The following is a 27,338-nucleotide window of genomic DNA, read 5'->3' on the forward strand; positions in this document are numbered from 1 at the left end:
TAAAGATTGTTTTTAAAAGATGACCCTAGCCTGGAGTGGAACCAGCAGCAGAGGTATGTTCAGAGAACAGTATAGAGCCTTAAGCTGTTATTCTTGAGTGTATTTTAAAATTAAGATAAAAACACCTACTGCCTGGTCACCTGTAGGTGACAGGAACAAAGTTACTGTTACTTTTACAACAGATTCCAACCTCTTAGTATTCAGAATACAGTATCATGGAATGTTTATCTCCACATAGTAAAAAACCAAACAATATACAAACAAATATACAAGATCGGCAGTATACAAACTGACAGCTGAGATGCACAGTAGTGTCCATTAAAATACATCAACTCCTTCCAGCCACTTACTGTGAAACACGGGCCGACATCTCACCCCTCAGTCCACTTTGGCACAGGCACAGTGGAGAGAGACAGTGTTTTCTTCTCCAGCACTTGTGGTACAAAGGCGCCTCTTCCCTCCCTGCAGGGAGCTGAGCTGGCCCCGAGGAGCCCTCAGCGTGCGCTGTCCCTGAGGGTGGCTATGGCTGCGTGCAGGGCCTCCAGCCTCCCTGCCAGCCAGGCTGGGGGGGACCCTTTCTGCAGCAGCAGCTTCACAGCCTCCACTGCCCCCTCCATGGAGCCCACTGCTGACTTGTACTGCTCCTCAGAGGGCGGGTGACAGGCTCTTTTGGCCAGGGGCTGCAGATTTCAGTAAACAGGAAACATTATTTTAGTGCTCTGTGTAAGTGCTCAGTCCTCACCCAAGTGCAAGAAAACCCTTAGACAAAACAGAGCTGCAAGATGCCCTTGTCCTGGGGGAGCTCTTGCTGCCTGGCAGGCACTACAGACCACTCAGGTCTTATTAAGGGCCAGGAGTGCTCATGATCTTTTTCTTGGAAGATGGAGGGCAGCAAGGCCATCCTGAGCCTCTTCAGAGACTTCCAGAACTGACAGAAATCGACAGTAGGGGCAAGATAGTTTAAGGAAGCACACGTACCTCTCCTGTTGACTCCAGTTCTCTGTCCCCTCTCAAAACCTGTGCACTCCACGTAATCCTTTCTTGCTTTGTGCGTTCTGCTCGTGCTTCTCTGGTCTCTTCTACCTGCCTTGTCTTGGGAGAAAACCACAGGAGAGGTAACTAAACCAAGGCAGCATTACCAACCTTCATAGGCTCAATTTATATGCCAGAACAAAAGGCAGGGAAGGAGACATTTTAACATGCAGCAGCTCAAAGAGAGTATTTCTCATGCACTTTTCTGATCAGGAGATTTAAGTTACCTACAATTCTGGTTTAGCATTACTGGCAGTTATCAGTTCTTTTGCAAATTATCTGCTTGTCAAAAGCTGCTCATCAGAGAGCCCTGCCTTAGGTTACAGCACAACAGCCACCCCCTTCCACGGTATCTGTGTTCTGCAGCACAAACCACCTACTCTGGAGAGGATTTCTTCTAATATGCAAAAAGGACTAAGGTGCTTCATTTGTGTTCATTTAGATTTCAGAAACTCATCCAAGAGAAATGGGGAAGGAAATCCTACCAACCAAATGATGCAATTTATTAAGTTTTTTGTTTAAGGAGGAAAAAGCAAAGCATTTAAATCAAAGTTGGGAAGTACTGAAAGAGCACTGTGCATAGGAAAGGCAGTTGTTAATTCTGCTAATTAAAGCAAATAGAAAAGTTCAACCAGTTCCCAGTGACAAAACCTTATTTTAAACTTACTTTTAATCACCATGCAGATGATGCAGGTATAGACATAGGCTGTTTACTGCTTATAATGGGTGTACAATATCAACTGAGAAAGCAGTGAAGTGGTTCAGCAATGAAGTGGTTCAGCAACTTACATACCTTAGCCAGAAAATTAACAACTTTGTTCTTAGCTTCTTCAGAGTTAAGGCACAGAGGAACAATATCTTCATGGCTTGTTTCCTGCCAGAAATGTTAGTAGTTGATCAGTACATTGATGTTAACAAGGGAATAGACAAAGTAAAAAATCTTTCTGTGACAGTCCCTGCCCTCTTACAACCAACCTAAGCAACCAGTGCTTCATCTTCCTTCACTTCAGCTCCTGAAATCCTTCCAACTGCATTGGCTCTCATTACTTTTGATGTGCAATAGCACCTATAACACTAAGACCCAAACTGCACAGTGAAGAGCAGCAAATATTTAAGACAGGAGAATTTTTGTAGAGTAGAAGTTAACAGAGCCAGACACCCAGAGCTGTGCTCTGCTCACCTCTGCAAAACGTGTGAACGCCTCCAATACGTGCTGGTGAATCAGCCAGGTCTGGTCAGCCAGCAGAGAAGCGAAGAGACACGACAGCTGGGGCACAACCTGCCTCTGCAGGAGGAACAAACACCCCTCAGTTCCAAAGAGTTAGTTGTGCACATCTTACCATTGGGATTTATTACTGAAGAATTGCTCTAAGGTCAAGGGACGGGTTTGGGAAATGCAAGAGTGCTACTGCCCTGTCTGGCAAAAAAACCCCACTGTCAGTGAGGTGACATGTTGGTTCTTCCTAGAGGTTTAAATGTCAGTCTGGTGAGAAGCAAAAAGAGTGAATAAATCAAGCATCTTACATGCACTCAGCATGTCTTCATGAAAAATAAACCTGACATAAACCATTAATAAGTCTCCAAGATGATCATGTGCTGGCACTCCTATATGGGTTTGATGAAGTGTATATTTAAATAAAAGGTGTATCTTTTCATCAAAAGACTGAAGATGATTTCACTAACACCACAGTTACACTTACCTGTGCTTCTTGTGGTATAAACACCTTTCCCATGGAAGACAGAAAATCCACCATCGCTAGACGAACATGATCTGGGGGATCCAGCTGGAAAACGGAAGACTGCAGTGCAAATACCTGTGGAAAACAAACCCCAGTGAAGCTCCATCAACAGACTGGGTTAAAATGGTGCTGCCTCATCTTTACATCCACAGGCACTGAGAAAACTGGACTCAAGCCAAAAGGAGGTGTGCTGCACCTCAAATAAAACTGGGTAGGATAAAGGCGCAGTTTAGAAAGGAATGAGCAGGCTCCACACAGCATATCCACATATCTCAATATCTTACAGAGTAACCCAAGATTTTCAAAAGCAGTGGGAACCAAAATGCCATATGCTTGCTTTAAAACCCAGGGAAGTAATCAAGCAAGAGGTAAAACTAGAAACTTTCATGTGTTAAAAGGCGGCCAGACCATGAAATAACTCATTTCAGATTTCAGCAAATCACAGAGAACTTGGTTTTCATGAAGTAAATTACTCGTAAGAAGGTGTTTACAGGTTTGTGGGTATTTTTTTTACCTGAGTAATCAGTTGAGCATCTAATGCTTGGATGAAAAATTCCAAAAGGTGAAGTAATAGACACAGTGTCTGCTGGAGACATGGCTCATCTGAGACCTTCAGGAGATCACAACATTGCATTTTAACTTACAGAATAACTACTTAAGAAAGAATTTCAAGTTACAGTATTGTTCCAAAACTCTGAGTCTGACCTCACACACCTGAAATACTACATTGTAAGCAGAAGAACACAGTACAATAGTCATTCAATACTTCTAGGTAGTCATATTTTACAAGACCCTTTTCTTTGATTTTTATTAACAATATTTCTTAGCCCTCATCTCCTTCTATCGCTCACTAAAATAAGCAGCTGAAGGTTATCTGAACTATTTCTTTTCACTTCTCAGTTGCCAACTGTCCTCACAGAATGGCTGAGGTTGGAAGAGACCTCTGAAGGGGCACATTGTTGGCTCCTCTTCACCCTCACTCTCAAACTTCCTTTTTTTAATCAGAAGCATGAACCATGGCAATCCTTTTTTCTTTTCTTTATGCAGCTGCAGCCACGAACAGGTAACACGGTTGCAAGGGCATTGCCTGACCCCCTCAGATCTGGGAGGAGGGTGTGGGTTTCCTTGTGCCAGGCTGTGCAGTAATCAAACCACTGTAAGTTTTGTTCACATTCCAATGATCACTTAAAACAGACCAAATTTGTCACTGGTGCGAATCAGAATGAGGAATTTCAGATTTCTCCTTGAGCGAGTCTGAATCTGACACTGAGTAACAGATGGAGTCACAAGGAGCCACATATGTAACATTCAGCAAAAGTCAAACTGGGCTTCCCAGAGCACAGGCTGGCCCAAAACATAAACCAGCTGAGAGCAGATGGGCAGCACAGTTACACAGTTACTGTTTACAGAAACAGTCCAAGGAAAACAAATTAGTCACAACAATGTGATGAAATAGCACTGGCCTCTCAAAGACATCATGTTTTCACCACTGGAGCAGCAAATTCTCTTACCTGCTTAGCCTGGAGAAAAGTCCAGAACTGACTGAGCACTCCCAAGACAGATGTTTTAAGTTCTGCCTCCAGAGTGTCATCAGCAAAACTGCAGGCAGCCAACAGGACAGAAAGGGCAGTGTTCTAGGAGGAAAAAATGTATAAGGCAGACCAGAAAAAACCTACACATAGAACAGCCAAAACCCCAGACTCCTGTTAAACATCTAAAATGATACAAGATGGCAAGAAGCCCAGTGTGCTGTGTCAGTTGCACAGCACAGCTAATCCACCAGCCAATCAAGCTTCCAAAGCAGGGAAACCATCCATCACTCCTGCAAGTCTCACAGGTGCTCCAGTCATTTGCTGCACTGGCAGGAGGAGTCTGGCAGCAGACACTTCATGGGGAAGCCTCTGCTTTCTCACACTCCTTCACCAGGGAGACCAGTGAGCATCTTTCAGATTTGATGCTCCATAAAACCAGCCAGGACTTTCAAACTTCAAAAGTAACTGTATCCCAAGGTATAGCATAAATCAGAAACTCTAAACAAAAATACATGTGCACACCCAGAGAGCAAACAACTAGAATAACCTGGGAACCACAAGAGCTCCACTGTCACAGTAGAGGCTCCTAAAGTGCTGCGTGCTAGAAGAAAACCTTAACATGAAGAGTTCTTGCTCGTGCCAATGCCAGTTAGGCATGGAGAAAACACACTGAAAAACTGAGGTGACAGCAACAGAACCCTTATAGCTTGGCAATCCAGAGCTCCCACATTCTTACAAAGAGAACCAAATCCCCTTTACCACAGGTCGGAGCTCTCCCAGGGCGCGCCTGCTGTGGAGCCATTGCCGGCACTGCGCGAGCCCGGCCACGCACAGCTGAGCTGCCACTTGCTTCCTGAGGTCGGGGTTCAGGGCCCTGAGCGATGTGTGCTGCCACACAGCCAGGTTCTCCACCTCCTCTGGAAGAAACTTGTGAGCGAATTCTACCTGGAAACAAAAGGTAACAGAAACTTAGTAGGCCAGAAGACAACTTGATAATCTCTCAGAAAGCTGAGAAACCACTGCTGGTTTGCTTTAGATATATTACATGAAAGAGTGTAAAACATTTCAGCTAAATAAAATTAATCTTTTTATATAAAAACGTTGTAGAACTGCCACCTCCCTTGGCACGTATAGGACATCAGAATGATTAAGTGACTTAATTCTTTCAGCTGCTTGAAGCAGTGGCCCCAGTGAGAAGAATAAAGGGCTTTGGCCTCTCACAGACAGGACAGGACACTGCTCTTGACACCTGATGTCACGAGAACACTCGTGAACACCAGTCACAGATGCAATGACAGGACACACAGTTTTCAGCAAATCTGGGAGATGTGCTGTTTTCATCCTCAGTCAGGAAAAGGACTCCACTGCTGCCCAGTCAAACACATGGAAAGGTGTGCAGTCTGCACAAAGTGGGATCCACTATGACTCAGTAATGACAACCACAATAACAAGGACAATGAGCGAGCACTGATCTTGGCACTTCTGAAGAACTGAAAGAGGATATTTTAACACGGGTCACTGGTTCAAATCTCTCCCAGTAAAGGCAGAAGATGCTGGTGCTGTACTTGCCTGATGATCTGGAGCCATCATGAACAGCAGACGCCTCAGCAGGACACCCAGGGCAGAGACCTGGTAACAGTCACTGGGCCAAGCCTTCAGCTGCATTAGCATAAAAGGGTAATGCATCCAATTAAACTAAGGAAAAAAATCACCACTAAGCAAATGAATTCTATACAGAACGTTCTGCGAGTTGCTGTGTGGGATCATGTTGGAAATATCAGGTATTTTGTTTTATATTTTTACTGTATTGCTTTTGCTAATTATTAATCCAATTTGAAGAACTGAAACAATCTCAATGTGGATTTAAAAAGAAAATAAATTCCTGTCTTTGGTCATTATTATAAAGTTTGCCAGTATAACTTGGATTAAAACTGGTGCCAAGCTGCAAACACACAGTGGTTCTTACCAAGTGGGCAATCACATGAACATGGTGAGCACACAGTTCAGCTGTTCCATACCTGGAACATGAGAGACAGAAGTTGGTGATCCTGTATTTCCTAGGCTTTTACAGTATATATTCTGTAAACCTTGTCTGAGAAATGGCCATTTCCTCTAACATATTTCAGCTTGATTAGCAGACCCAATTTACTTGAGATAACCATTCCAAAAAACAATTACTAAATAATAAAGTATATTCCCCTTACTTGCATGAATGAAAAAATGACTAAGCCACTTCTGCTTCTAATTTTCAAAATGTGCTCTAAATCTGAAAAGAATCCCATTCTGGGAAAATTTTGTCTTTAAAAAAAAAAAATCTCTCAAGGAATTATGTACAACAACAGAATGAACTGGATCTCTGGAAAACCTGCAATCTTACCGGGCAAGGAAGCACCACGAGTCCATTGCCAGCAGAGATGTGATCATGCTGGAGCCCAGCACTGCGTCCAGCAGGGCATATTCCTGAGCAGAAAACAGACATATGTATGCTATGCAGAAACTGACTGCAGGCCTGCTACTACTGTTACTTCACTAATTAGTACAAAGCCTAGGAAGAGTTTCAAGCTTATCCAATTTAAAATGTTTGAAGAAGTTGTTTTTGTACTCCACATTCAGCTACACCATCAAATGAGCAGCTACACCTTTAGATTTGCACACTTTGAATGCCCATGTGCATTCACCTCAATGGCCTGAGGATCCTTCACTTGGAGACATTTCATCATGTCATCCCTTCTTGGCAAGGCAACTCTTACCAAAAAAATATTTAATTCTAACCAATGTATTGTCTATTTTCTTTCCAGCTTTATTGGCAACCTACTGAAAACCAAATAAATAATTTTCCTCTTTTACAAACACAAATTTTACCTCAAAGAGGAACACAGCATTCAGAAAAAAACAACAAACAAACCCCTAAATTAGGGATGTAATTTTTTGTGACAGCTCCTAACTTTATCAAGGTTTACACTCATCTGGAGGTACTTCTGTCTATGTGCAGTAAAAGTGAAAAACTTCGGAAACATTATGTAACGTTAATCAAAGCTCAGAATACTCCTCTGAAGTAGAAAATGTTGCTTGTTACCATTTTATGGTATGTTTTTAGCTGGAATACCAACAATATAATCTACTCTAAACTTAGTATAGATTAATAAAAACAGGTGAAGTTAATACAATTTGAATACTGCATAAAAGAAAGCAAAAACCAATCTTACCAGCTGAGGGAAGTGTGATGGGAGTGTGGAAGCAATGAAGGAGCACAGGTGGACACAGACATAGTGATAGAGGGTGATGGGAACTGCTGGCTGGCCAGTACTGATCACCTCTGGCAAACAGACAGGGAGAGAAAGCTCACCAGGACATTGCTGGAAACTGAAGAAGAGAGCCGAAAACAAAGACAGGCTGCAAGGGGAAAATAAAAAATAAAAGATAAATAGTTGGGTTACAGTAAATCCGAAGTCCCGCAAGAAACATCTGTACTATAAAATCTTTGTACTACAAAAATCTTTGACAAGGAACAATGGCAGTAACTTCAGTGGTTTTACACTAAATTTACATTTCTGACTGCCTTCCTCTTTTACAAATCCAGGTGGTTATTTGAGGGTTCAGGCATAAAAGTTTGAGATTTTAACTCAAAGAAGCATCAACAAATTGAAAACTTCTCTCTCTTCTTGTCCTGGAAGTACTGTAAATACCATTCCTTTCCTGAAAAAAACAGTGACATCTCTGGCTCTGTATCCTTCCCTCCTGAGGCACTGAACATCAGATCCTGTTTGTCTTGGCAGAAGGATGTAAATCCATAGAGTCTGACAAATTTTACTACTCAGTTGCACGGGGAACTCCAGCAGCTGAGCCCCTCTGTTTGCCTGCATGGAACGATTGCTGTGGGGAAGAACTGCAACAAAAACCTCTTTAGTACCTTTTTCCTGTGTTCCAGAGAGTTTGCACTTCTTCAGGCTGAGAGGACAGCTTGTCCATGATGGTAACCAGGAGGAGGAGCTGGGGCAGCTGCTGCTCAGGAGGGAGACCTGCAGAAGTTTGGTTTTAAACTGTGGTGCAGGTTGCCCTGGTAAATACATCACATGTGTAAACTGGCTTTTAAAGCAAGTGTAGAGGCAAATTGATGAACTCTCTTGGCTATCCCAGAATTATGACTTCTTGGTCTGGGCAGAAATCAGGGAGCAGGGAGTGTAGGAACAAAAAGGTAGTAATTATTCAGTTTGAAGGCATTCTGCTTTTCACAGAAAATACTTATTTAGGAAAAAAGGGCTGTCTTCCCCCACCAACAGAACAGCAGAAAAATTTCAGCTTACTCTGAAAGTTTGTGACAAAAGTGGATTGAAATTATGCAAAAGAGTAGAATTGACAGGATTTCTGTTAACCAGATTAATACTGAAGTTACTGGGAATCTTTTGGAAAAGATGAATTCAGCAACAACATGAACTATCTGCTATAAAATTCATCCAAGTCAGCATGGAACTGCCTACATCACAGTGCTTACACAAGAACTACAGACAAGCAAACAGGTACAGAATATTGTCATAACATCAGTCCCAATCCCTTGCAGATGTTTACACAGTACCACAGCACTGGTAGCTGTATCTTCAACCCACCTAACTTCTCACTTAACACTTGCTCCATGAAAGGACTAAAGGGAAGAAGCTGGTTGATGAGAGGATCCAGAGCCACGAGAAAAACCCGGGATATTTCCTCTTGATGAACTTCCAAGATCTCTGGAGCATAGAGACTGGGAGGAAATTTGCTGAGGGGGAATGGAAAAAAAAAAGTTAAATATTCTCAGTAGCATTTTCAGCAATATTACTTTTTTCCAAAAGAACTACAAAGAAGTTTCTTATTTCCTTGTTCCAGTGAAATAAAAGGCTCCCTATTTTAGAATATCTGTTGTTTTCCAAGAGCTACAACTCTGCATTCAGCTTTTAAATTTGGCATCACAATCTAATATTTTACTAAACACTGAAAGAAAACCTTACACACAGAAAACGCATGTAAAATACATAACAGCTATCAGAAGAAACGTCAAATCACAATGGTCAAGTAAAAAAGAAAAGCCAACAAAATATCTGTATACACAATTTGACGGTCATACATGTGACAGCACTGATTTAACACGTGACACTAAAAGGGTACCAGTTTCTTTGGAGAGAAAACCTTGGGCAATAAAAGAAAAAAAGAACCAAGAGGAGAATAACTCAAAAGAGATTGTGAAATGAAAACCTTCCACTCTTGCAGCTGATAAAGTGACTGTAAAAATGCTACCTTGCTACTCGAAAATCCTGTCTGGTTTCCCTGAGTGAATAAAAGTTTACAACCTTGCACTTGAGAAAGATCTACAAGATAAGTAAAGTTGAAAGAGGAGACTCATAAAAACATATCCCCCCACCCAGTCTTGCAGTGAAACATGCAGTGAACTCAGGTGCACATCTCACCACAGAACGTGGTCTGAATTCCAAATGAATGCCTGGAATCAGGCCTCAGATTTCAGAGGGCAAACTATGATCAGTAGAAAGCCCATGTTCCCCTATTCCCGACCACCACTGCAGCAAATAGAACAAAACCTGTGAAAGAAGAGTGATAAATGGCTTGCAGACCATTGCTTTATGAACAAAACATTAAAAGAGCATTTGCTTCCAGGAGAACCAGAGTCCCTCTTGTGAGATTTCACAGGATTATTAACACACAGTAAAGCTAACGAAAAATGTCAGGATACTTTGTTTCTGATCCCCTCTTTCTCCAGGATGAATGTTTCCATACTTTCTCTTAAAGTAGAAACAATCTGTCACATGTCACTACTGACACCTGTATTTAGTGTTGGATTTTTTCTTTCTGCATGTTCTGCACATACTTTGTTAAGAAATGCTGACAGAAGTAGTTTCACCAAAGTGAACGGTTTGTCAATATGGGACATGCACAGCACTGATCAAGAATGGGGTTAGGGTAACTCTATCCCACAAAAATGCCCAATTTATGAAAAAATATTTTCGTTTTCTATCCATGAAAAAAAAAGATGACAACAGCTTTGGAACAAGAACTGTATTTCTATATCTCAAAATACTTGTAACTTTAAAAATGCAGTAAAGAGATGTCATTAAGATACTATCAATGATGAATTATTTGTACTTCACATACCTGTATATCTGAAGAAAGAGCTGATGTAACTGAGAACAGGAGTCAGAGAAGTAAGCAAGAAATTCCTGCAAAAGCCATTAATTTTAAATGGTGCTTTCAATATAAAATACACCGTTAATTACACTAAAGTACTAAACTGCAAAAATGGTTTAAATTCTAACAATCCACAGCACAAAGCAAGAGCAAACAATAAACAACAGTATCCATTTCTTCTTCTTAATGCCACATCCAATTCAATTGTTCAAACAACCAACAATTCTGGAAACTTGGCCACTCTGGCCATAAAATGGACATCTCCTACCAGCTCCATGGTGATATTGCATGAAACAGTTTATTATACTTGTTTTTCTGGGAAATTCCTGCTTAGGCTTGTGAGTGTATAAAGGTGAAAGAACTACAAGCAGGTTACTGGATGTTAATTATGGATGTTAATTATACTGCCCATATGGGATAGTCATAAATTGTTAAGATATTATGCAGTACAAAATTATTCCATCTGCAAACCAGAGGCTTGAATTTAATACTAACACAGACTTCAAGAACAGAACCTACCTTGGTGTAGTGTACAAGGGAATTAGCAAAGAACCTGCACAGTTTGACTGTCTTCTGAAACAGCCTTAAATCAGTGCCCTCCTGTGCAAAAGAAGCAGTTCTAAAAGTTAATATACAGAGTAATACAATTAAAAAGAAAGTTAAGATTGCTAACAATGTTCAAAACCTATTTCACATTTGATTCTCTACAGACTCTGCAGCTGTAGGGGGAAAACCTTTAAAAATATTCATTATGCCTCAACACTTTTAGAGCAATATTCAGAATTAGAAGGTTATCTTTTGATTGACCTTGGGACATTGTCAGTTCAGGAAATAAATTCTCACAGAGTATGGTGAAAACTTAATTGTCTCACAAAACATCCTCAATCTAAATAAAGTGATGGGCCTCACTTTCATGTGGTTTCAAAAGAATAAGGTATTCTGCCTGCCACATGAAATAAAGAAAATCCAAAAAACCAAACCCAAACTACTCCAAGCACTAATACAGCACAAAGAATTTCTCCTCCTCAAGGTCACTGTTAGCTTTGGGAGCTTTTGAGCTCACCTGTATCTCTGACACCTTCATTTGCTCAGCCAGTTGCAAACAGGAGTCAAAAGACACAAGAGTGTCCTTGCAGAGGCCACCCAGGATGTCACTGTGCTTCAGATGGCACTGCAGCAGGGAGTGATGCTTCAGGCTTTGCCTGCAAGGTGGGAATATTTAATGGTCAGAAGTGATCATGCAATGAGTTCTTACAAATCCAAATAACTTCTTTAGGCTTTTGTACAGCACTGATTGGTGCAATATCTGTGCACACCGAAAACAGAAGCTCAGAGAAAACCTTCTCCACAGCCAGGGATCAGAGCAGAGGCAGGATGAAAGCACAAGACAGTCAATCAAGCCAAAAATGTCTACAAAATTGCAGGTGAGACCTCTTAATATTATTTATTCAGCCAACAGTGCTACAAATGTTCTTCTTTGTTGCAATACGAAAAGTCAAGTTCCTATTACTTTTCACACCCATTCCTACCTACTTTCACTGGCAGTGCTTTAATACCACTCCTAGCTAAATTTCTAAATTGAACTTCTAAATTTACTTCCCAAACAGCTGAAGTGAATTCTCTAATTTCAATTTTATTTGAAACTCTGAACACAAAGCAATTAAAACCTTCATTATTCAAAATTACAGTTCAGTGACATACTTGATGATGAACTTCCACGTATTGGCATGAAGAGCATGGTCCATATTGGAAATGACAGAGCAGATCTCCAGCACAGTGTGGATCACTAAGGAAATAATAACAACTAGAGTTAAATCAGATTTTTGAGTTCACAGCAATCCCAAGCACTAAGAGAATACCAGCACACTGACACTGAATTGAGAAAATAGCTCAGTGTTTAGGTGCTGCCCCTTCCCTACAAACCTACACAACATGCCCCATCCCACAGAGGAAGTCTCAGGAGAACAACAGAAATACTTCGAGCTTCAAAATTCTGCTTTTTGAAAGGCTGGTCAGGACAGCAGGAACTCAGCACTCTCACAAACCTGTTTTAAGAATTCAAATACACTCTATAGAAAAAAAATGACTAAGCAAGACTGAAAAAGTGTTAAATCCACATATACTTGACACCATGTCCGTGATGTTATCTTCAGTGGATGCAGAGCCCAAGGTAGTCATATCAACGAGTTCCATCAGCTGCTTCTGAAGGGAGTAAGTTTCCTTGAACACAGCTTGTAGGAGGTCAGAAATCAAGTGTAGGTGCCCACAGTACACTGATTCACTGTCCTGCAGAAAATGGGAAACGAGGTTTAAAAAGAAGTTCAGGAATCACAGCCTGATTTTTCACATGCTAAAAACACCAAGAGCTTTGTCACACATTTCCCTGGAAAAAAAAGAACAAGGCACAGATGTACTTACTTTAACTCAATATACAACCAGAGCTGCAGTTTCTGCTCCCACCCCCTGACCAGCCTCATTGACAACTAATGGGGTCTGCCTGGCTCTAGTGAATTTTGAGGGTTCTGGATTAGGCCTCCCCAGGTAAACTTAAGATCATAGGATAAACTTCCATGGATGAATCTAAGATCATATTTTACAACACAGTACAATGTTAGCAACAAAGGAAGTAGCATTCCAAATACTTCCCAATACTTTCAAATCAAAATTGTTAGATAAAGGTGTGGCACCTGAGTTTACATCCTGACATGGAAAACTGATGTAAAAATAGACAGACAGACTGAAAGTGAAAATGAAAGGCAACCAAAATCTCCCGTGTCCTTATGATAACTTGGTTTTCACAGCTTAGAGGGGAATTCCTGTTGCATCTGAAAATCCAAATCTGAAACTGAGAGATGTTCCTTGTAGCCAGCATAAAGATGCCAATCTCATTTTTCAATCCCCTTTGGAACTTGCATAGAAATAAGGCAAGTCACAACATGTTGGTAACCACTGATAGCTCTGAAAATCTTGCAGCTGTTAGGAGTGCACAGATCTCACAGAGTACTCCATGAGCAAAATGTTCAGTGAACATTGGTGCAAAATATGGAAATAGCACAGTCTGAGCCTCCCACCACCAGGTGATATTTGCTGGGTACACAGCTGAAAAACCACCTCTGTACTCGTACAACAAGTAAACTGTTTAACAGCTAAATCTGAATTAAAAGGATTCAACAATAATATTATTTCAAAATAGGATCTCCTTACAAAGTGGGTGTTTCCTAAACCCCAAGGAGCACAAGGATGTTTCTCCTCCCACCAGAGACCTACCCTGCAGTGTGTAAAGGTGTTCTTTATGACACAGAGCACGGAGGCCGGCAGGGAGCGGATGCTCTCCAGAGGCACACACTCCTGCCCGGAGCACACGCAGCGCACACAGCCCGTCAGGGTTTCCAGCAGTTGCACCACAGTCTTCAGGCAAGAATAAACAACAGCAATCAATGGTTTTCACTCCTGCAATAACCTCCAAAGTGTCTTTTTTCCCTGCTGAATTGCACTTAGATTTTAAGTTCACTATTGGCATAAATAAGTAGTTTGTTAGAAATGAGTGAAGCTCCATAAAATAATACCGAGTTATTCCATATGTACTGAGAAAACTCTGTATTTCTTTGACAACTGTTCTTCATTTCCAAAAACTTTAAAACTCAGAATTAAGTGACTGTATAAACAAGTGCCACTCACTCTTTAAATACAGCGAATCACATGCCACTTGTGTTAGTAACTTCAGCAGAATTAGAGATGATTTTTTAAAATTATGATTAGCATCACACGATAGATGCAATCAAATCGTTCACTTCAGCTACAAAGGAAGATTAAATTACATTTTAACCACCAGGAGCCAGCAAAAGTATTCTGAAAACCTCTCAATAGTTTAGGTAAAGGCAAAGAATGATGTAAACATTCCTGTGATAGGACTTGCCTGCAGCAGATTCCTTACAGTACTGCATAACTCTGTGCTGTGGCTGGTTAATCCCTTGGCTTCGCTGGATAACTCGTACATCAAGTTATCAAAGAACTGTAAAGTCTGTCAAAAGGAAACAAAAACATTTTATAAAGGCACACATGCAAATAGCAACACTGTTCTGTATCTGCTGGTTTCCTTGGTATGGAAGCACAGGCCACAGAGAGAAGTCCCAGGAGAAATTAAGGCTCTCTGGCATTTCAGCCACAAAACACGATGTACCAAAAAGCACAACTTGTATGGTTTTCCTTAATTATAGACATAAGCTACAGTAGCTGGTACTTTTTCTAAAGTATGTTAGGAAATAAACTTCCCAGCTAATATATACCTCTTTCTACCAAATATTGTTTTAACTTAGTCAAAACCCCGTAATTAAAAAAAACAAAACTGTTTTGTCTCAGAAAAATTGTTTATGTGTTGAGAACAATCATTAACGTTTTGAATACGTTAAAAAAAGGTCTGTGATCTACAAACAACATTAATTTGTGCTTTAGTTTCAGTCCTTGGACATTTGTTGAGTGTTACTGTTTTGACTGCAAAGACAGTGAGGTGCTTCCAGGCACATACAGGATAAACAGGTACAGTAAACCTTGTTCAGGATATGCCTATTATGACACATTTTTCTTGTAATCTCCAAAATTTGTTACTTGACATGAAGCAAGAGAAATGGAAATCAAGTGGCCATTTTTACCGGCTTCTTAAAGTGGACAAGCTGAGGCCTAAAACTTAAATCAGTAATTTGGCACTGCTTTACATCACTTGAAATGCAAGCAATCAAGAATTTTAATAAAAATACAGCAAAAAAAAAAATCTCCATTGTTTCATCAAAAAAGAGAACATATGTTAGGCCAGTAAGATCTAAGAGTTTATTCACTACATTAATTCACAAGTCTCACTACATTTATTCAGGATATACAAGTGTTGGGTTCTTCAGTTTACTTGTCCTGAGAAGCTACCTCGTGTAAAAATTCTCCACCTTGGACATTTTATAAAAAGGCCAATCTTCTCAAAAAGAAATAAACTCTAAATCTCTTGCTAAATAAAGAAAGAATATTGTATATTTAATTCTCTCCCTGCTGTAAAGGATGAGAACAATCACAGAAACAATCCAACACAAAACCATGAAAACTCTTAAAGGTAAAATTTTAATTTTGAATTTTGTATCCTATACAATAATTATATTGTGCAACCTCAAAAAAGAATCACTGCATTCTAAGCAGTTTTTAGCACTGGACCAACTGACAATTCCACAGTTAATTGAAGCCGTCCTACCTTAGGCAATACTTTTGAGAAAAAAGTTTGTTCCAAATCTTCAAGGCTGATATGGGGCAAAAACATTTCAGTCAGGATCCTCAAAACCCCTGCAAAGAAAAGCATTTAAACATTACAGGAAAAACAATGTGTGACTATGAGAACTACGTAGCAACCTACCAGAGGAAACACAGAACTGCATCAAGCAAAAACAGATCAGGTACTTGATTTTGAGAGAGGTTTGCCTTATTTGAAATGCATGAAAATACACATGCATCATCTGAAAAATCAAGTAACAGTAACAGCCCCAACATGCACAAAACCATCAAAAAGAGCATCACATCTGACTCAACTTAGTTGAAGGCTGAGCACAACTGTTTGCCTATGGATCTAGCATTTTCCACCTTCCAAACTGCAAATACCTGCACATTTAATGTGCTGGTCGGCACTAATATGCAAAGTAACTGTGAATTTTAGCAAGACTTCTAAACAGTTACAAATAAGCCTCGTTTTCTTTTCACTATTAGCTATTACAAGAGCCTTGTCACCTGTAAGATACTAACCAAAAAGACAATAAAATGCAAGATAAAATGCACCCTTCTTTCATTTATTTAAAAATCAGAAGTAACAGGAAGGAAAGAGCAGCCTTACAGGCAGAGCTTCTTTATGGGCTTTAATAAAGTTTATTCAACATGCAGTTTGTGGAACATGCAAGGTCCAGCGGGATTGCTGAAGACTCTGAAAGGCACTAGTTGTAGTTTAAAGCGTTTTTAAGTAGTGCAGAGCTTATAAGGCAATTGCAATACAACGATCTGTAGGAAGAGGCACTTCTTAGCCACTACTTACGAATATGCTCAGTCCAGTCTTCACACTCTTGATACACTGAGTAAAAACGTTAAAGAAAATCAAACTTGTTCTGCTATAAAGGTTATCTTTAAAGCACTTGCAGAAGTCACAGTGACTTCTCACCCTGTCTCATGTTCATATGGAGGGGATGCAGTTGATTCCGCATACAAAAAAAATGTTTCTGAAATGTATTCCAGAGTGGCTCTTGAGTTTTTTTGGTTGGTTGGTTGTTTTTGGTGGTTTGTTTGTTTGTTTTGGGGGGGGGGGGTTTAGTGATGTGGGGTTTTGTGGGGGTTTTTTTTTGGGGGGGGGTGAAGGGAATTGTTAATTAATTGTTAATAGCGCTAGATAAACCCCACGCTATTTCCTACAACCAATCTTTTATTTCAGGGAAGGGCTGTTGGCAGCGAAAGCCCCGGCACTCAGCTTTTCTCTCCCGTGCCAGCCCCTCACAAGGTCCCACCGCCTTCCCCCCCTCAGGTTTACTCGCCCGGACCGCGGGAGGCTGAAGGCTGAGAACCCCAGCGGGAAGGATATGAGGAGCCGGGGCAGGACGGCGGGCAGCTCCCGGCGGCACAGCTCCCAGTCCCAGCCGCCCAGCTCCCGCAGGAGCGGCTCGGGGTCCGTCTGGGACATGCTGGGCTCGCTCCCCTCAGGACCGGGCGCGGCGGGAAAGTTCCCCCGCCATCCCAGGAGCCTCCGCGCGTCAGGAAGCGGAAGCGGCTCCACGTGGGAGAAGCGGAGGGGGATCCCGGGCGGCACCGGCACCGGCACCGGCACCGGCAGGGAGAACCGGTGGGTACGGGGGCTGCTGCCTCAGCCGGGCTCCGGGGAGGGGCAGGGGGATTCTGCACTGTGGGTTTTACCGGAGTTACCAGCTGTGCTCATTCTGTGATTCTGTCATTTCCTTGCCTGTATTTGTATTGTGTGACAGATGTGGTCCCCGTAACGCTGCCTTTTCTCAAATTTAAATGGTTAGAGGGTGGGGTTTTTTTAATCACAGAATTATTGTCCAACCCTCCTCCTGCCAAGGCAGGGTCACCTGGAGCAGAGGACACAAGAACGTGTTCAGGGCGTTTGGGAACGTCTCCAGAGAGGGAGATTCCACTACCTCCCTGGGCAGCCTTTTAATGAAAATCAGGATGCTAGGAATTAGACTGTTTGTACTGATATTGATGATATGTAAAACTATTTACTCTATTTCCAGCAGTAATTCACCCGGCTGTTGGCAAAACATCTGATTCTACCTGTGAAGTACAAAGTACTCTTTCCCACAGCAGTACCGACATAAAAGTATCCTCTACAAAAAACAAAAGCCAGAAGAGAAAAGGAAGACCACCTTTGTATCAGCCTTGCTCTTAAATGAGTGTTTCTGGCTGTAATAAATTAAGCTGACATTTTTAAACTATTACTCCCCAAAATGGATTTTCGATTTAATTTTGCTATCGATGAAAATGAGAACAGTGAAGCAGACACTCACTACTTACTGCTGGGCTCTCCAAAACACAAGCAGGACCCCACGGAACAGAGCAGGAAAACTGCTGATGCTGGAGCAGACTCCAGCCCCAGGCCAGGTGCTGCAAAGCACCAGGATGAGGCACCAAAGACAAAGCACTGTGTGAAAGCTGCCAAGGAGCACATTATACCTGGAGATCTCAACAAAGTATTGGAAAACAAAGTAATGGAAACAGTACTGGACCTGTATCATGTAAAGGTGTCTGCACTGGAAATGACATGTTCGGGTGATGCCGACAGCGAAGGCATCGTGTCCAAAAGTGTCTCTTCTCACTCTGATCTTATCCCAGGAGTCTATGAGGGAGGACTGAAAATCTGGGAATGCACCTTTGATCTCATGGACTACTTTTCTGAGGCTGAAATACAGTTTACCAACAAGACTGTATTGGATCTTGGCTGCGGGGCTGGACTGCTGGGAATAGTTGCCTTAAAGTGTCAAGCTGAAAGAGTTCATTTTCAGGACTACAACAGCACAGTGATTGAGGAAATAACCTTGCCTAATGTGGTGGCCAACTGTGTAAATGAAAGCACTAGTGGAAAGGACAGAAAAGCCAGCAAACCTCTTGCCAAGAGGCCCAAGAAAGCAGAGGGCTCACCTGATGTGCTCACCAAATGCAGGTTTTTTTCTGGAGAGTGGTCTGAAGTCAGCCAGCTCCTGTTAAGCAGCAACAAACCCTTTTCAAAGTATGATATAATTCTCACATCTGAGACCATCTATAATCCTGATTATTACAGTGCTTTGCATGATACACTGGCTCAGCTCTTAGATAAAAATGGCCGTGTGTATTTGGCAAGCAAAGTGCATTATTTTGGGGTTGGTGGTGGTATCTACCTCTTTCAGAAATTCATTGAAGAGAGAAATGTGTTTAGAACCAGTATAATTAAAACCATTGATCAGGGACTTCAGCGATGCATTATGGAAATGGCCTTTAAAGATTCCAGTTAAAATTCAACCATTAGTTCTTTAAAAATAGCTTAAAAATGTTTTAATCCTCCTATCTCTCTGCCTTTTGCTCTGTTATTCTGGTTGACAAATTAAGGATGGTGGTTATTGAAATGTTTGACAAAATCTGTCTGACTAGAAGTAAAAGACTTCTCTGACACTGATTTTGCATAGAAAAATGGAGTTCTGCTGCTTTGCCACCAGAGGGGGATGTGATTGTATTTATCACTTGTGTTCTACCCTGCCAGTCATCTCAGAAATCCTGGTAATGTTTCCCTGTGTAAATGCTCACATGATTTACTCAAGCCTTTGAAAAAGTGTACCAGAGAATATTTACTACTGTGGGCTGTCAGTATTCACATTCAGATTTTGACATATCACTCTAAGAAAATTTCAGCAAGTAATTGCGAAAAGTGATGCTGTTTTAGAATTGAATAAAACAACTCTGTTTCAGAAGCTGACTTGAAAGTCCTGACACAAGAGAAGCTCCTTACAACAATCAACCAATAAGCCTATGAGTACAACACTGGGGGATGACAGAACTGAGCTTTAGGTGACAGCTGGGAAAGGAGACAAACTGCTGTGACAGCACAGTTTAACTACATTGCTGCCCTTTTTTTTAACTGCCCCATTTTCAAAACTTGCTGGGGTTCTACTGAACACCCAACACTTGTTTCATCTCTTCAGCAGTTTGGCAGGACAGAAACGTTCAGAAAAGCCTGTGTGCAAGGCACTCCTGTTTCCTAGGCTGAAGACAGTGATGGTGCTGAAGAAATTGCCTTACCAAAAATGCAAACAAACCCAAAGACATAACAAATCCTGATCCTGAGTGCTCAGTGTCACCAGCAATTAAAAAAAAAAAAGTCCATTGCATGTTTTATCTTAACGAAAAACAGACAAAAAGCCATTACACAGCTCTAACATGTAGATCAAGGCTACTGCTTCTCATCACGCACTGTTTTATTGGGAGTCCTTGCAGAAATATAAAAAAAAAAAAGAGACAGGAAAAAAGAGACAGTCAAGCAGTGCAGTAAACTGGATGCAGAGATACTCAGTGTAGGGGAGAAGAGACAACAGTGTGAGGGGATGGAAAAACTTATTACAGCAGTGACCTAAATCACTTTAATTGTTGCACAAAAGTTCCCATCACTGAAGACTGTGAACATCAGCCTCAAGATTCCTATTTTGACCCTGTTGCTATTAAGCCAAAGTGATAGAGGATTTCCTGTACTTTACAGAAGAACCTTAACTGCAGTTGTTTCAGACTATTTTAAAGTGGTCCTTTGGAAACTACTGACTCTGGCCTTTCAGAGGGTAGGAGAGGGAGGGAAAATGCAGTCAACTGTACCATGACTGTCACTGTGCTTTGGAATTTTTCTGCATTGACTCTGAAACTTATTGACACTGCTGACTACAGACTGAGGAACAAGAGTTTTAGCTTTGGCAGATCAAGAAATTACTGTGAAGAGCCTTTTTTTTTTTGTTAAAACAGGGAAGCTGGAAACAAACTGATTTACCATTTACTATTTTTCAAACCTCAGTTTTGACAAAGACAAATCATGGCTTGCACACAGGGACTGAATAGGTTGTTCTACATGTGCTAGGTCTGGTGCTGTGTCAGAGAACCAGACCTGAAATAATAAGAAATGTTGACCACTATGACAAAGAATATGGTTAAGAACAAGAATCTCAAGTATTTTTTGATGAATAAAGGAAGAAGGTACTTACAAGCTTCAACTACAGTGTTTCTTCTTGATAATATCCCATGATCAAACTTGCTGTCTTAGGTTTAAATACTACACTTTTACTCAGTATCTTGCTCAAACAACTCTGTGTTTGTGCAAACACAGCATCAGATGTTTAAGGACTGCAGCAGAAGACTGCTAGAGCCATAACCTCAGTGACTGCACACCTGCAAAACAGGTAACCCCACACAGTATCATTAAGTTCCTGTTTCGGAATTACAGATGGGAAATAATGAAGGATATTTTTCTCAGGTGAGATCAGCAAAATTAGCATTGGGATTTCTGTAATTCCAAATGAATTCTGGTCTTTAAATTCAGTAGATACATGCTGAGAAGAAGCAGGATTCAATACTTAGTTCTGTAGGCTGGTTGTTCTGTTGGTGTTTCATCATAAAGCATCAGCTTTTTTTCCCCTCACGTTTTGAACAAGCCATTACAATAAGAAATCCAGTCTAAATTAGGTCTTTCCCGTAAGTGTTGTGGAGAGAAAGATTAAAATCACTCATTAAATAGCTCAGGAAACTAAATTAAAAAGCTTGTTTATTTTAACAGGTACTATCCTTAGTTGATGATTTCCCTTTAAAGGCTATTTGCTGCTTTTGGGAAACGAGGCTATTTAAAAACCAGGTTTGTATACTGGCAATTAGTTATTTTACTAGAGCCTGGGGGTGGAGGGAAAAACCACATGAGAATGGAAGTGGGAAGTGCCCAATTTGCAAATTATTGACCTGTATGCTATTCTTGGTTAGGAGGCACACAGACATTTAATCATGTTCTGAAATCAGAATCTGAAGTCAAATCAAGCCTGCAGTCATTATGGCATTTGAAGTGGTGCAGCACCAGCTTCAGGAGATCCTGCTCCACGTGATTATTGGGATGGAGATACCTGGAACTCTTCTAATGAGGAATGGACTGAAAGGTTTGAGGGTAAGAACTGGAAATTCCTCTCTGCCCAACCAAAACAGAAAGGTGACATGAGATGGATAACTAGTGTAACAAGGCAGTAACAGCAGGATTTTATTTGTGATAGAAACTGGACCAAAGCCCCTCAAATTTCATAGTTTTTACTGTAAGTCACATGCACATTGGAAAGAAAAAGCTACTCTATACCACCAGATACTGGTGGATAAGTGCAGTAGGAACCACGGCAAAGAGAAGAACTAGAATTTATACACAAATACCTCTTGCAAGTCAACAATTAAACCATGAAATCCACAAAGGAATTAAAGGAAAACTGGCAGGAAACAAAAAAAAGTGAAATTTGTAGCAAGTCATTTCACAACAAATAAAGGGCAACATCCTGCCACAACGGGAAGCAGGTGAGTTAATTCACACACTGTTTAGGTGCATGACTATTCTCATGGGGAATAAAAGTGATACAGGGGAATCAGAAGGAAAGGAGCATTGGCAGAATCTGACATTGCCGTCAGTCTGTTATACAGAAGGATCTTACAGGAACACCAAAGATGCTGATCATGACTTTTATGGAACACAAATACTGCATTTTCAAAACCATGGAATAAATCAAAGGTTTAGATCATTGGTGAAGAACCATAACAGCCAACCCCACCCTCCACCCCAATTTTTGTAAACGTGGATATGATGAAAAGCCTAAAAAGTAATAGAAAACTAAAGGAAACTGAAAAAAAAACCTGTGGTCAAAAGAGCAGAGAACAGGTTTGGTCCTACAGTGTTTTAAGCTGATGGCAAAATCCTGATGTATCCTACAATTTATCAGTGAGACAGGACTGGATGAAAACAAACTGGAGGTCAGATGATGTGGAAGTGTTTAATTAGCACATCAAAAGGAGAGGAAAAAGGCTTAGAACTACATATTCTGCACAAAGGAATGAAAAACAAAGTATCTCTGGGGGTTACTGACAGTATTATAAATTACAGCAGAGTCCAGTTACTCCAGATTTATGCCTACATACATAGACACATTGAACTTTTATTTATAATCAAAGTACAGCTCACAGTTACCCACTTGGAACTGCTGATTGTGTTCACAGTTTATTTCTTGTCATCTGACCATGTAATTTCATAGTCTGTATAGACTTTCTTCAGTATCTCTACAGTTACTGAGTGATCTGCTTTCCCATAGCCCTGCAAGACAGAACAAATGCTTATTGGACATGTACAGTAAGTCTTCAGAACCATCCAGTTCTTGTCAAAATAATCCAGTTGTGATTTGATAATTTCAAGTTATTCACATACCAATCAAATGCAGGTTCTAAAAGAATTATTCTTGCATTATTATATTTTTTCTATTGTACTCCCCAACTCACCCACTCCCCTAATTCAAGTTCTAGAAAATAAATGAGATGGGATCAAGCAATCTGAAGTGAGAGGATGCATTTTTCACATAATTTCTCCTTTGGAAAACTTGTTTTAAAGTGTTCCAAACCCCTCAGCCACCATATTTACTGAATGTTCTTTTAAACCACAGAGATTGCACTGACCCACTTTAACATATGGGCACACAAACATCTGTTTTGGCTCAGCTGAAGGAAAAGGGAATAAGCCACCACATGTGCAAACATTTGAGTATTCTTCTAGCCGCTAAAGAAGCTGGTCTTCATGTTTTATTTATTTGCAATCTTTGCCTCAGCTCATAATGGCTTAGTTTTAAGTATCTGTGCTCTTATGCCACTGCAACTCCAAACTAAGGCAAGGTCAGATAACCCATGTGATTTTTAACCCTCATTTAAATCACTGCTCAGTGTTACTTCCACTGAAATTTAAAACAGTTGTGGTAGAATTTGCCTTTCCATTATTGTCTTACATGACTGAATGTGTTATCTTGATTTCTTATAACAGAACTGCATTTTTTCCCCTGTGAGAAAGCCTTTACTGCACAACAGTGCAATGTACTGATTAAAGCCTGTGATCTATGGGTTACTTTCTTTTTCCAGTAATATTTCATACAACACTTGAGCTATTTTTTTTCCAGTCTTCTAAGTTAAGACTGCATTATCACACAAAACATGTACTCTTATTCATCACTGACTCAGCCCCAAGAGGAACAGCTTAAATAAACTGCATTTAAATTGCACAGGTTAAAATTGATGTGTTGTAGAAGTCACACTTCTAAGAAATACCAAATAATGTAGTCATGCCAATTGTAAAGCAAGAGCTACAGATCACTCTTACATTGGTAAGCACTTTAAAGACCCCATCCAGCCTTGCAAACAGCAACACAACATCTATTTCAAAAGAAGTCAATGACTATTTCTCTGATTTCCATAAAGCACCAGGCTAGTTCTGTTTTAGAATCTGACAACTTCCAAGTCAAGAGAAGCATTAAAACAATGTAATTAATATATTAACTTCTGACCTATAACTGAGGTCATCTGGCCCTCCAGGTCTCTGCCTGACAGAAGCCCTCATGGCAATAAAACTCTGCTTTTACATCACGCTCCTCTGTAATCATCAAGGTACCAAAAGCAGACAAACAAGGTATTTTGCATAGACAACAAAGGCAAGAGTTGACCACTGCCTTTAACACCAGTTTGGCAGCTCAGTAATATAGATGTGAAGTCTCACCTAAAAACACAGTTGTGGTGAGGACTTAGAATAAGCATTGCCTTCCCACCCCACACAAGTCCTAAAGAGGTTTTTTTTCTTATGAATTCAGGTGGCAAGAGTCATCTTGGAACAAAAGCATCACTACCACTTGATACATTCAAGGCCCAACCTTCACTGCTCATCTAAGGTAAGCGAATTTGAAGTAACCATCACTTACTACAGAAAATTAAAGGAACTTAATAGAACTGTTTTCCTTCTTGTCTAATTTAAAAGCCTAGAATCTTCACTCACAGTTATTACTACAGAAGCAGCTATGCTTCATCACTTAGCAACACCAGAAGCATTTCCCTACATTAGAGAAATCCTCACCACTTATTGAGTCTTTCCTAAAGAAACTGAACATACAGGGAATTGTAAGAAGTAACTAAAATGCTATTTTTATTCCACAAACTGCATTAGTACATCTTCACCTGCTGAAACTTCACACCTAACGTGGATCTGCTCTTCTCACCCAACACACAGAATAACGGACATGATTTAGCTGGTCACTACCAACCAACATTTTTGTTGGCAAATAAAGATCACACAATCACTCGATCAGGTCCCTGTAGCTACAAATGGGTTATTCCTGCTCTAGCAGTAAGATGGAAAGACTGAATCAAGAGATGTCTACTTTCATTTTTGGTCTTGATTACGACTGAACCTAATGCTGACTAATAAGCAACTTTATTTTTTTGGTCTCCCACCCTAAAACTATTGTTTTTCTAATCTATCTCACAAGTGAGCGAGGCAGGTTTTCCAGTTAATATTTATACTGTGACAAAAATTGTCAAAAGCCACCATGCTATAAAAATCCCAGAACATCAGAGACAAAAAGATTTAAAGGAATATGTGACACACTTACTGTAGAGAGCCCAAATACCCTGATTTTCTTGTCCTTGCTATTGTGATCAATTTTCCCTCCTCCAAGGCACTTGCACTCATATCCCAGCTTTTCCATCTCAGGATTCACTTTTTCAAATATATGATCTGCACAAGAAGAACAGTGAGAGCCATTAGAATATGCACTAGGCATCAAGTACTGTATTTTCCACTCATTTTTCTCCACCTTTTGCCACCTACAAGAGGGGGATATTTCTCTTCACAGGTTAAGTTTCATTATTTTAGATTTTTACTTAGTGCATCTCGTTCTCCTAAAGCGGGTTTGAGAAAGGCACCTGACAGAGACATGGGCCCAGTTTTCATGTCACACGAGGGACGCAGAAAGAGGAAAATGGGCCCAGTTTTCATGTCACACGAGGGACGTAGACAGGGGGAAACAGGGGCTTCTGAGCTGCTCGGGACGGCGGCTCCCGCTCCGCCTCAGCCCCGCCGGGGACGGGGGCCCCGCTGCCCGCCCGCCCCTCCCGCCGCGGGCTGCCACGCACTGTGGAACTCGGCCGCCCCGGTGCCGCGGACGATGTCCCGCTGGTCCCCGCCGCCCGGGCGCTGCAGCCGCACCAGGATGTACTTGAAGGTGCCCTCGGGGTCGATCTCCACGTCCCGCACGGCCGCCATGGCGGGGCGGGGCTGCGGGCGGGGAGGGGCTGCGAGAGGCCCTCAGAGCGCCCAGCGAGCAAATAATGGAGCGGCGGCAGCTGGGAGGCAGCGAACCTACAGATCACTCTTGGCTTAGTCACCGCTTTGAGGACCTTTTTGTCCCAGGTTGCTCCAAGCCCTGTCCAACCCGGCCTTGAACATTCCAGGGATGGGGCAGCCACAGCTTTTCATATATAAAATTAGTAAATTATTGTTGACATGGATTTCTCCACCCATAATAGTTTTAAAATCTAAAACTAATACTTGAATGCAGACAGCATACTATATAAATTAAGGTGTAATTAATTAAAAGCATCGGTAAAACAGAGGAAGAGTATGCCTCATCTGAATACACATTTAGAGATACTATAAAGATAAATACAAATTTGGGGTTAGACCTTATTTTGAGACTTGATACTTTACAATTAGAGTTGTTTACTAAACTCCTGTATTGGTCAAAACAATCCCTAATAAAAATGTCCAGTATTTTGTTGTTTCAGAGACTGTTGTTAGTTACCTTGCCTGTGCACAGAGCAGCAGCACCGCTGAGAGGAAAACGAGCAGAGCCCCAGGAAGCTAAATCCTTGTTTGCTAAATTTTAGGGGATGAAGAGGTGTAAAGGGCTTAAAGTAGAAATCAACCCTCCCATCTCAGCTGTTTGGGATTTCCAGGGTAGACAGGGAAAGTGATAAAATCTGTGCCTGGGGGAGGTCCCCTTTAGGATCACACGTCTTAGAGAGCCTTATAGAGCTGGGGTGGCTGTTCAAGCTTGCTTTACCCAGTAGTAAATTAGGCTGTAGAATTAATCCTTCTAGTTTTTTTCAAGTAACCTAGGAGGTCTATTTTTGTTTGGATTGTTTCTGTGTACACAGCTTATTCCTCCATTATTTTGTTTGCCAGTCTTGCCTGATATCTCATGTTCCTATTTATCTTTTATTAAGAAAGCATTACGAAGGTTGCTTGTTTGAATAACTCTGCCTCTTTATTTTTAACTGGAATAGAATGTTTCATTTCCTCAAGCTTAGAAGTCTTTTGCGTGGCTGTGGAAAGCTTTATTGCCCTGTTTCAGTTATGAGGCACGGAAGGGGCTAGCAACAAACAACAATGGTAAGGATGGCAAAGGAAATACTTGTGGCATACCTTAGACAGAAGCTAAATTTGAAAGGAATTTGCCCTTAACAAGGAGAACAGGCATTGGGCTTCACCTGACATGAGTTTGAGTAAATAAGCTGGTGACTTAACAATAGTCAAAGCAGAGCTTTGTCCTGTTTCCTTTAATGCTTTAATCTTCCCAAGTGTCCACCTTACCCAAAAGTAGTTTCCCATTCCACACTGAGGTATAGGAGTTTCCTGTTAGCTTTTAGGTGAAAATTCCCTGCGGTTAGTGGGAATTGTTAGTGCGAGTGCGTCACTGTGGGCCTCGAGGGTACAAAGAGGATGGTGTGGGGCAACAGGGGTCTTAAACCAGAGACAGCCTGTTTCCAACAAAGCTGCATGGAG

At 41.1% G+C, this 27,338-nt stretch overlaps 3 protein-coding genes across 8 annotated transcripts; 1 reads left to right on the forward strand and 2 right to left on the reverse strand.

Moving 5' to 3' along the window:
• Positions 1-5: 5 nt before the first annotated feature.
• FIRRM (FIGNL1 interacting regulator of recombination and mitosis) lies at positions 6-22,366 on the reverse strand. 5 transcript variants are annotated; one of them, XM_050307156.1, is made up of 24 exons: positions 20,716-22,366; positions 16,530-16,565; positions 15,705-15,793; positions 14,391-14,495; positions 13,742-13,882; positions 12,598-12,760; positions 12,176-12,260; positions 11,538-11,676; positions 10,994-11,074; positions 10,442-10,506; positions 8,908-9,056; positions 8,214-8,322; positions 7,510-7,696; positions 6,681-6,763; positions 6,270-6,321; positions 5,873-5,962; positions 5,063-5,248; positions 4,283-4,405; positions 3,286-3,381; positions 2,733-2,846; positions 2,213-2,317; positions 1,826-1,906; positions 979-1,092; positions 6-680 (listed from the first exon to the last, which is right to left on the reverse strand). In XM_050307156.1, the coding sequence occupies exons 3-24, from the start codon at positions 15,768-15,770 to the stop codon at positions 495-497; spliced, it is 2,520 nt and encodes an 839-aa protein (XP_050163113.1). In that variant the 5' UTR covers positions 15,771-15,793; positions 16,530-16,565; positions 20,716-22,366; the 3' UTR covers positions 6-494. The 5 variants fall into 5 exon arrangements, with proteins under 5 accessions (XP_050163113.1, XP_050163112.1, XP_050163115.1 ...); XM_050307155.1 differs by lacking the exon at positions 20,716-22,366 and adding an exon at positions 17,067-17,207 and having other exon boundaries at positions 16,530-16,569; XM_050307158.1 differs by lacking the exons at positions 13,742-13,882; positions 14,391-14,495; positions 15,705-15,793; positions 16,530-16,565; positions 20,716-22,366 and having other exon boundaries at positions 12,605-12,739.
• METTL18 (methyltransferase like 18) lies at positions 17,262-20,724 on the forward strand. 2 transcript variants are annotated; one of them, XM_050307170.1, is made up of 2 exons: positions 17,262-17,324; positions 17,740-20,724. In XM_050307170.1, exon 2 carries the CDS (start codon positions 17,950-17,952, stop codon positions 18,988-18,990), a length of 1,041 nt encoding a protein of 346 aa, XP_050163127.1. In that variant the 5' UTR covers positions 17,262-17,324; positions 17,740-17,949; the 3' UTR covers positions 18,991-20,724. The 2 variants fall into 2 exon arrangements, with proteins under 2 accessions (XP_050163127.1, XP_050163130.1); XM_050307173.1 differs by having other exon boundaries at positions 17,265-17,324; positions 17,737-20,724.
• Positions 22,367-22,645: 279 nt separating the features above from the next.
• LOC126635713 (14 kDa phosphohistidine phosphatase-like) lies at positions 22,646-25,840 on the reverse strand. The gene is made up of 3 exons (XM_050307176.1): positions 25,688-25,840; positions 25,165-25,289; positions 22,646-22,838 (listed from the first exon to the last, which is right to left on the reverse strand). The coding sequence occupies exons 1-3, from the start codon at positions 25,815-25,817 to the stop codon at positions 22,746-22,748; spliced, it is 348 nt and encodes a 115-aa protein (XP_050163133.1). The 5' UTR covers positions 25,818-25,840; the 3' UTR covers positions 22,646-22,745.
• Positions 25,841-27,338: the final 1,498 nt, after the last annotated feature.

The sequence above is a fragment of the Myiozetetes cayanensis genome, unplaced genomic scaffold (genome assembly GCF_022539395.1).
Source record: "Myiozetetes cayanensis isolate MyiCay16 unplaced genomic scaffold, myiCay2020 scf12, whole genome shotgun sequence".
Classification (NCBI taxonomy): Eukaryota; Metazoa; Chordata; class Aves; order Passeriformes; family Tyrannidae; genus Myiozetetes; species Myiozetetes cayanensis.